The 10,561-nt window shown below is 43.0% G+C and overlaps 1 protein-coding gene across 2 annotated transcripts in view; it reads right to left on the bottom strand.

Annotated features, from left to right (window-relative positions):
- LOC113214756 (glucose dehydrogenase [FAD, quinone]-like) overlaps positions 1-10,561 on the bottom strand; it is a 32,497-nt gene that overhangs the window by 10,258 nt on the left and 11,678 nt on the right. For both annotated transcript variants that reach the window (XM_052273218.1, XM_052273219.1), the window contains exons 3-7: positions 8,869-9,044; positions 8,413-8,555; positions 5,691-5,952; positions 4,410-4,670; positions 265-396 (exon numbers count right to left, since the gene is read on the bottom strand). In XM_052273218.1, coding sequence (XP_052129178.1) covers positions 265-396; positions 4,410-4,670; positions 5,691-5,952; positions 8,413-8,555; positions 8,869-9,044 — 974 coding nt within the window. The remainder of the gene's footprint in view (positions 1-264; positions 397-4,409; positions 4,671-5,690; positions 5,953-8,412; positions 8,556-8,868; positions 9,045-10,561) is intronic.

The following is a 10,561-nucleotide window of genomic DNA, read 5'->3' as shown; positions in this document are numbered from 1 at the left end:
CCCCCTCCCCGTTCCGCCGCGCCTGGTTACTTTCAGCAGTGTGCTTGCCGGTGCTTGCGTAGTTCATTCATAGGTGGCCGAAAAAAGGACAGTTGAGTGACGTCACTGACTCTCGAAAAATTGTAAATAAAAGTTTACGTCACCCAGTAAAGACAGTGGGAGTCTATGATTCCACCGCTCGGTTTCCATCCGTTCCACTCGGGTCAGTGCGCTTTCTAAACTAAGCGCGTAATAGTTCTAACAAGTTCATTCGAAGTAACGTACCATGAGTTTCTCTCCAACCCCGGGAAGGTCAACGATGACTGGAATTCCTGCTGCCTTTAGCTGGTCAGCTGGACCAACTCCCGACAGCATCAGAAGGTGAGGGGAAAAAATGGCGCCAGCGCTCAACACAACCTAAAATCATTTTTGCAATGGGATAATTTACTGGATAGTGACTTTTCAAAGAACAGGACTCATGATTAATGCGGAGCTGATCAGCATGCTGCTTGTCCTGTAATGCCTCCTAAACACAGTGTGAGCCTTAGATAATTTTAGGCCAGCTGATGTGTCTGCGCTGGCCTAGGTTCATTAAATGTTCGGATCTGAGTCCTCAAATTGGCTTTGAAGCACAAGCCAAAGGTTACTTACTCATAGAATTTTCGGTACCGTAGTGAGTAACCAAACCACACCGTACCCTAGGCTCTGCTTGAAACAAGGCGTACAATGTACGCTCTCTATCTCACAGAGCGATATTGAGAGGGTAACGGTACCGAATCGCTACGCTCACTAAAAAGTTCCGAGTCGAATGCAGTGCTAAAATCGCACTTCACGAGTGCGAAAGCTCCAAATCGCACCAGCGAAAAGTACTCTTTCGCTCCTCCGAGTGCGATAGTTGATCATTAGGTGCGAAGTCACTGAGCATTCGCACTTGTAGGTGCGAAATTTTTTACTCGCACGAGCTGCGAAATCTCTTGCTCCTCATTGGTCCAATTAGTCGGGTTGGTGCGTCTTATTTAAGACATTGATAATGCCCCAAGTGTATTTCTCTGATTTTTAGAGCTGAACATATTAAAAATTGTACTTCTTCGAAAAAACTGGAAGTCGCCTAATCTTCCAATATCTCTGTCTACATGGTAATTCAACATGCAACTTGTTTTCACAACAGTACTAAACATTTTGAAGATAAAAAACGTGCCGCGACCTCAGTTACGTTTAATTAAAGACTTATTACACCTTAAAAGAACCGCAATGAACTAACTTAGAATTAAATAGAGAGCTTTTTCTTAATTTAAGTCACATTTTGATTTTAAACTCAAAATAGCTGATATTTGAAGCTCTTTTCCAGTTTCAGTCCTGTATCACCTTAAGTTGGAAGGCGTGAGACGTAAACAGATACCGCACTTCGCACTTCGCCGAGTAAGATCGCACTTTATGACATTTTCGCACTTTGATCCCCATTCACACTGAGGAGTGCGAATGACAGATTCTTTCGCACTGGTGCGATAGTGCGAAATAAGCACCGCTAGGAGTGATCTGTTTTCGCACTGCAACAGTGTGAAAATCGCACTGATTGGTGCGATTATTGTGACCTGGAACCTTTTAGTGAGCGCTTTTCGATTGTAGGACTTCTGCGATTTTACTACGACATTGCTATGTTCTGCTTATGGCACAGCAAACATTTTCCCGTGAAGTCCTCGGTTGATTTCGGGAAAGTACTTCCCAGTTTCCTTTTCTCGCCTTACATTTTTAGGTTGAGTAGGAACTTTTACGGAAAGAACGCGTATTTTAGGGAATTTTTGAGGCAAATCGGTTAAAAATTTACAAATCTGAGGCTAGCTTCATTTCTACCTGCATGGCTCACAAACCATCGAAAATACCAAATTAGCAAAACACGAATCTTCGTCGACTTGTGCTCTGCGCATGCGCCAGAGACAACCGGGATTTTTTTCGGAAACAAACCGGAAACTTCACTGGAAAAAGTTTGCTGTGGGGTGGGGGTGGGGTGGGGTGGGGTAGTGGGGTAGTAAAAAAGTAAACACTGCTGCGTGTTCCTTGAAGATCAAAGTACAAATGGCAATTTTTACTTTTGTTCAACCGTTAATATTAGCAAACCTACAATGAAAAGAAGACAGCGCTGCAGAGAGCGCCGAAAAACAGATAGGCTAGTCTTTCGGGGCAGCGAAACAGATAGGCTAGTCTTTCGGGGCAGCGAAACAGATAGGATATTGTTGCACGGACGCGTCGTAAAATCTTATGAACTTTTCTGTTCATAGTTACTGATTTCTGTAACTATGCTCGGCTTATTTTTTAACACGCCAGTATGTACAAATTTCTTCATACTGGTGCATTAAAAAATGCGTAAGCCGAGCACGTTTACAGAAATCAGTAACTATGAACAAAAATGTTCATAAGATTTTAGTGTGTATATTAACGTTTCTCCCTTTATAGCAAAACGTAAAGTTATGATGTTATAACGGTAACGTTAATAAATTTAGCGGATAAACGTCGGAATTTTCGTTATTTTTTAACGGTATAGACGATGACAATAATCGTAACCAAACTAATTTTTTACTCAAATTAACGTTGTTCTTTCAACCACAGAATTTTTGTTGTAGAATTATCAACTAGTGCAAAAAGAATTAACGTTAACAAAGCATTCCGGTAAAGCTAAAAAGCAGAAGAATGCGAGGAAGAAGAAAACGGAAATCACTATGCTTTTGCATGGGACTTCCGTTTTCGTGTTCCCTGCTTTCGTCTGCATTTCAGCTTTATCGGAATGCTTTATTAGCGCTCATACGCGGCAATTCTCGAATCGGCATAAGTAGCGAAATACACTACAGACGGCGTGAGGGGTAAAGTTTAATGGTGTGTTCAGTGGCCAGCTCGAACAAAGCCATATCTCTCGATCTATCGAGTTAATACCGAACCGGGGTTTGGCCTGGTACACCAATCGTCCCGAAGGTTACGCGGGAGCCCGCTGAATGGTAAAGCTCTGTCATGCGTTGACGATGTTCGACCGGCTGGGTCTGAGTACGTCTTGAGCCTCTCGGACTAAAACCTCCAGATTCTTATATCCGTCGAACGCAGATGTGCAGACGTGGTCCCGAGCACGCGTTTGGTTGGATTCACATCAAACGTTACTTAGGTATAAGAAAATGTTATAAGAGATAACGTTGTTTAAAAAGCTTTTACAAAAAGTTACAAGACATAACGTGTTTTTTTTTTTTTTTTTAGTTTTTGTTACTCCATCTCACGTTAAATAATTTATAGTTTATTTCCGAAATATCTTTTTTAACGTTAACTCGAAAATCGTTCGAATTTTCAGATAAATATTTCAACTCACCGAAAAGAAATGAGTAATTTCCGTTTGTTTCTGAATTTTCATCAATGATAAGTTATGTTCGTCCTATGTCCTATGTACTAAAAGAGAAAGGGCACCTAGTGGCAAGTGACAGGCGCACCTAGTGACACTCCTCAGCCCTGGCCACCCTATTGAATTGTCACTAAAACTTCGACTGGCATAACGCAGTTTCAGACCTCGAGAAACATTTGCCTAGAAGGCGGTGGTGTTTGGCAAATTGTAATGGCATGTAAAGGTTAATCTTAGGAGCCCCCATGTCTCACTGATAAACGAAGTGTTCAACTGCTCAACACTTCTAAGTGTGCAACGGCAAGTTAAATACTTGCAAGTGTGCAACTGCAAGTTTAATATTTGCAAGTGTGCAACTCGGTAGGTGTGCACTTGCAAGTGTGCAACTCCTCGGTTGAGCACTTCCCACACAGTAAGCGTCCAATCTAAGGAAGTGTTCAACCGAGGAGTTGCACACTTGCAGGTGCACACCTACCCAGTTTAACACTTGCAAGTGCACGACTACGGAGTTGCACACTTGCAAGTATTCAACTTGCAGTTGCACACTTACAAGTGTTGAGCAGTTAAACACTTAGTTTATCAGTGTAAAGTCTTATGCGTATATGTGCCATATACGTGCAAAATACTGGCTGGATCCGGGGATATACGGGAAATATATGCACAAAGTAGACATATACTGATAACGTATGACCCAATGACCCACATACATTCCGTTTTTACGGGTGGCTCTTAACCTATCGAACCACCAACTCCATTACCTCGCCTAAGGTCGGAAGTAACTATTTTGGGTTTCGCGCACAACATTTAACCGAAAATAAGCCAAATAAGCTTGAAATCCAAAAATTGCCCCTTGGTGCCGCATTCTCTCGTACTAAAAGTCGTAGAGAACCTAAAATCAAGAAATGTTAGGAGTACCCTCTCAAAATGACATCCTGAACCTCAATCCCCCGACGTGCTGTATTTAACAGTTCAGGAGGCTGGGTGCTGATTAAACGATTAGGGGCATAGCAAAAGTTAGTGTGACTCCCGTTAGAGAAACGAATTCAACTAGACTCACCTCTTTCTTGGCCTTGACAACATGAGTCTTTCCGTCTGTGTCTGTAAACTCGACTGCTGTTGCTCGTTTACTCCTCTGATCAATAACCACTCTTCGAGCGGTAGCACCCGTGAGAACCTTTAAGTTACTTCTAAGCGCGCGTTGTTGTGAAAGGTAGGCTCTGTTGGTACTGAAGCGCTTGGACCCTTTCATGACATTTTGAGCAAACATAAACCCTTCCGACGCATCTCCGTTTAAGTCTACTTCTTTCATGCCAGCTTCCTGCAAATGGAAATAAACAAGCAAATAAGTGTAACATGCATACTTTAACCACACGCGAATGTGGGTTTCAAGCAGGGGTTCGTAGTAAACCCGTCGTCTTTGAGTTTGCCCAGTTGACAAAGGGATGTAACGGTGAAGCACCGCGACTACAACCCACCCTTCTGCTTAGAAAACGTTTTTGGGGGGTCTTTTGGGGGTCTGCCGTTTTTAAACCCTTTAACTGATTTTGATGTTCTTTGCATGGTAAGTTCGTCTTAAACGCTGATTAACCATGCCAAGTTCCCCGTTTGTAACTCTAATAATTAAGGAGTTAAAGCCATTCAAAGTGTAGGTCAATTTTAGACTTTTCCCACAAATCACTAAATTTGCAGTTGGAGGCAAAACATCGACCCCTTTGGCTCTTAAAAAAAAGTCCAAACTTAGTCTTAAATTGAAAATCAGAAATATTTTTAAATTTCAAGGTTTTGCTCACGATTTGCTGAAGCAGGACCCCACGATACCGCAGCACCGTGAATATGTCATGTCATGCTCAAATGCGGAGAATGGCTATGTCTCCTAAAGTATTGCAGCAACAGCGTGCAGCTACAGCAGGGGAAACTTGGCATGGATAAACCAGAGTTTAAAACGAACTTACCATGCAAAGAACATCAAAATCAGCCAAAGGGTCACAAAACGGCAGCGTTTAATTTCTTAAACAAATCATAGAACGTTTTGCAGCTTTGTCAATGCTAAATGTAAATAATGAAGTAAAGAATCACGGGAGACTTATCAAAAATCCTATTTTGATAATACTACGTGACTTCAGCCGGCAAACCCCCCTTCCCCTCCCAAGGTGTAATCTACATTACACCTTAACCCCCCGCCCCCGTCCCCCCTCGTGACCGATCGTAGTATTTTGCTGAACCTCTCCCCCTCCCCCCCGTCCTAAAATTGGTCACGTAGTATAGGTACGATCCCTAACCTACGTCTCTTTGTGAAACCATAAGTGCATGATGAAACCAGTCGACACGCGAACCATACCTTAAAAGCAGCACGTATCAGTTTTGATGTGTTGTCTAGATAGGGCATCCGTTGCACGGGGAGCAGACCGCCCGTCCCGTGGTTTCTGGCATCTTTAGCGATGTCTGGGTTCAGGTTGTTTTCTGACTTCTTGTAGTAGCGCAGCGCTTCCTCAGCCGTCCAACCAGTCGCCCCCGCCTCCTCCCAGCACTTCCAGTCAGCCTTGGAGCCACGGATGTACACCATTCCGTTGTTCACGCTCTGTCCACCGAGCATCTTTGCTCTGTCCAAACGGAAAATCGCGTTAAAAAAGAGCGGCAGTATTTAGGCAGATTATTCCTTATAGAACACCTAAACTAAACATTCAGTACACATGAGTAACGTTATGATGTCAGATAGCTTCAACTATTTGACACAAAATCCTCGTGGTTGAGCACGGAGTGGTTAAGCTCACCCTCATCGCTTTTGGGTACATAGTTACACCTACTAGCTATATGTACGCCAGACCACGTCTCGCGTAACAGGCTTCGCGATATATCACGAAACACTGTTACGCTGCGACGCGCCTGGCGCACATATAGCTAGGCCTGCGGCGCTGACACCCGAGACGAGTTAAGGAGAGGGTATAGGAAAACAGGGCCTTCCGGGCCCAAAATTTCACATACTCGAACCATTTGTCGGGGTCTTATTACTCTCAAATTTGGAAAATGAAACTTCTGCTGTCGGTGACGGTTTTCATTGAAAGTTCGAATTTTGACAGATTGTTATGTAAAAATCAACGTTTTTGTGATACTAGATAATCTTGGGGCCCTTAAGGCCAAAAAAGGGTGCAGTTCGACCCGTAATATGTGGTTTAAGTATTACTCTCTTTACAATTCTGTGACGTAAAGCCTTTTTATAACGATTAAATAGACCATTTTGTCTTTTTCACGTTGTTTTCGCCAAGAAATGCCCCATAGCGCCGAAACGGTACAAGATAGAGCAAAACGGACGAAATTTTCGCCCATGGGGTTCTACTTTCACGAGTTACCCCATAGGAGACCATAAAAAATATTTGGAAAAAAAGAAGTATTTTATTACCTGTGGCTTTTGATTTTTAAAAAAGACAATTTTTGAGCTAGAGTGCTCATCTTCGAACTCGATCTGTCTTTTTATGATACAAAACGACCCTGAAAATCCCAGGTCGCTCTCTCAATTCTTGCTCGAATTATCGTGCGGACAGACAGACAGACAAACAGACAAACAGACAAACATACAAACAGAATGAAACTTTTCCGGTCAGTGGAGTAATGGGCTTCGCTAATCGCTCAGCCAATTATGTGGCCCTCTGCGGCCAACGACCGTAGTGCATGTGCAACGTACAGTTGCTCCTTTAACTAAAAGATTTGATCTACAGGCTGTTACATTTAAAGTAGGATACTTGAATACGGACAAGTATTTGCTACGAATACGGACAAGTATTTGGCTCTGTATCTAGACTAGCACAGGTGGCAAGACTCGAGAACGCGCGTCGGAACAGCTAGCCTCCCGCAGCGAAGGCCTGCAGTTTAAACTTACGTGAAAGTCCCGTCCTGAATGGATCACCCTTCTTTCCCTGGAGATAATAACTGCACAGCTAAATATTCACCCCAATACACGGAAAAAAATAGCTGTCACAACTAATAAATTGGGTGATTTAGGGATAGATAATAGATTTTGCTGTGGCAGCTAATAGTTGTTTGCCACAGACTATCGTTAGTTGCCACTGTAAAAAATATCGTCGTAAATTTACAAAAAAATTGTAAACTGGAATTATAATTTAAGTTGTAAATTTACGAGAGCACATTTGTAACTCGCCAATAGATTTGGAGTCAATACGTACTAAATGTATTTTTACGATTCCAGATTGTAATTTTACTACTTGCGTCAAAGAAAATTTTCCTGTAAACCTACCTATTATTTTTCACAGTGCGCCATAGCCAAGCTGTCGCTGCAGGAGCCATTCGGTTCGTTCGTTCGTTCTGACAGCTAAACACCAAATTAGCCGTTGAACGAACCGATTGGCTTCTGCAGCGACAGCTTGGCTGTGGCAACTAACGCTACTCTGTGGCAACCAACTGTTAGCTGCCACAGCAAAATTTATTGTCTATCCCTAAAGTACCCAATTTATAAGTTGTGACAGCAATTTCTTTTTCCATGTACTGCCCTACTCAAACTAATTCACACCAATTCAGTTTAATTGAACACAATTCACATATTATTCAAGTTACTTCAATACCAATTCAATAAATTCAAGCCAATTCATTAAATTTGTATACCCAATTAGGAAGTTATTTACCACTTGCGGCATTACAACGGGGCACTTGGAAGTATACATTTGTCACACCCTGTGTCCTGAGGGGGTAAAGGTAGGGGGCGGCACCAAGGCCGATGGCGAGTACATACCCTAGGTAGCCACCAACACCAACCGGGTCGTGCTCACCTTCCGCGCGGCCCGCGCCCGGCGGCCTCGAGAACATGGTACCCGTGAAGCGCGCGAAAACGGACAAGAAACTTTGGCAACGATCCGCCCATGGTTCCGCTTGTCGCATAGGGGTCTGTAGGTGCTCGTTGCTATCAGAAGGACCTCTACTTTCATTTGAGAGGCGATCTACCATGTCGATTTTTTTTTGGGACACCCTATTTGTCACACAATGCACATTTTATGCAGCTCTGCTACCTGTATACCTCAATACAACTAAAAACGCCCTCGAGCAACACTCACCTATTTAAATCTCCAGACTTTTCGTTTGGCGTATCCTGAACTGTAATGGCCCACTCATAATTTGGATTGTCCTTGTAGATGGACCCGAAAGCTGGTACCATGGTACCTCTAGGCTCCTCTGGTCCTGCTTCTAGCAGCAAAATCTATAAGTGCACAACACAGATGAAATAACGCAACAACCTAGTAGAAAACGAAGGATGTCTGCATTCGGTGTAACTTCTTTTGGTGCAAGATTTTATCCTGCAAGATGCGCGCGATGCATCTTACACTGGACAAATATTGCCCCTTTACATTTAAAGTGTAAAGGTATCATATGTGAAAGCAAGTTCCGCTGTTCTGCACTGAGGACCACCTTGTAAGTTTTCGTATACTAATTTTAGTTTGAAGGGTAGCAAGTAACGTTAGTAATGTGGTTGTAATGTTTCAAAAATGCTAAATACAAGTTCAGTACAATACCTGCCACTTCGAAACTTCAGATAGCCTACTGGCCACAACAGCACCCGCAGTGCCACCACCAACGACGATGAAGTCAGCTTCACTGATTATTGACTTATCGACTTTTGGGGCTGGATCCACCGGCAGGGATGCAATCACGCTTTCCGACCAAGCTGTCGCGTTGATACAATCTTGGTCTGCAAGCAAAATTTATGGAAAGTGGCGTAAAAAGTAGTGTTGCTAGCAGCAACAGCAGCTGTCCTGCAAGCCACTGATATGCAACACATGTGACGTCACATAGATTAAAATGCAAAATCTGTCACATTTCTTTAATCGTGCTATGACATTCGTTTCAAAGTGACTCAGCCGGGCAAAGCTTATCAAATTCTAAAGTTTAACTAAAAATGATCTGACAGTAGCATCCGAAAGAATTCGATTTAGATAAAAGTGAGGGTGCACTAAGATCATTAGTTCGCCAGAACTTGGATGAAAGTCAGTATTATGGGGGAGGTGTTTAAAAATTCAAGTCCAAGGGAATTGTTTGCCATTTTGTCCATTTTTATTGAAACGTGAAGAGACTGTTGGACGTGGAGAGTTGCATGATGCCAATGCGACAGAATTTATACTCATAACTTATACCTAAAAGCTTTAGTCTTTGAGAGCATGGCAAGCCGTGGCTTAGATTACAGTTTTCACACTTCTCCAAAAATTCCTTTTTGCTCGGCGTGGTCCTCACTGTAAAAAATATGAAGAAAATTCTGAACCTATTGGTTCTTGAACTTTCCAGTCACCACGGGGTATTTTAAATCCCAACCCACTAGACTAGGCAATGCTAATCCTCGATCCAACTCGAGGTTTTCAAGTCCATTTGGAATTGTAGAATTGGAATTGTGATGTTGAAAATTCCATTCTAACTACAGAAAATTAGAAGTTGGCTTCAGTTTTCTAATTTACTAAGCCACAACTTGAACTCCTGTGGTACATGGAACTGGAATTTTCCAGTTTAGGCCGCTGATTCGGTATCACACCCACAGGGCGGAATATCCGGACCCATAAACTATAAATGTAATTCCTAGTGCCAAAACTTGAATTTTAGACGTTCTACTGGGGCAACGCTTACATTAAGTGGGTCGTCAGCCACTCGCTCGTCAAGGAGCGCTGTGTAGCTTGGGGGTACAGAGCAGGACCGGGAACTAATAGGCCTATGTCCAACTCCACCTTGGGGCATTTTTTTTTATCAGTCTGAAGTGGTCGACATGAGATTAGATGCAATCCCAATGCCACAACTTAAATTTTCAAGTTGTGGGTTTCGAAACAGAAATCCCGATGCCACAACTTGAATTTTACTAGTTGGGTGCTATATTTCCGATTACCAGCCCACTGGGTTCAGGAAAACCCGATTAAATTGATTACGAAAATTCACCTTCCATGGCTTAGCAATGTCCCCACTCCTCGACTGAGAATCGAGCGTTTCACAGCCCAAAACTGAGATTTTCTTATTTTTTTTTACAGTTTAACAAGGGGACCGAGTGTCGTCTCGTGCGAGGCTACGTACCGCCTGTTTTTAGCCCGCCCTTCTTCTTTTAAAAAAGCATTAAAGCGGGCTTATGCAACCGCTCTCGTGTCTGTCTGTCCGTCCGTCCGTCCGTCGTCCGTGTAAAAGGAAGGAGATGAGCTAGAGGTCTACAAATTTCAGGGTATCTTAGGGGTCACT

This window comes from Frankliniella occidentalis, unplaced genomic scaffold (assembly GCF_000697945.3).
Source record: "Frankliniella occidentalis isolate FOCC.00 unplaced genomic scaffold, Focc_3.1 Scaffold254, whole genome shotgun sequence".
Taxonomy (NCBI): Eukaryota; Metazoa; Arthropoda; class Insecta; order Thysanoptera; family Thripidae; genus Frankliniella; species Frankliniella occidentalis.
This window is presented reverse-complemented; position numbering and strand designations above follow the sequence as displayed.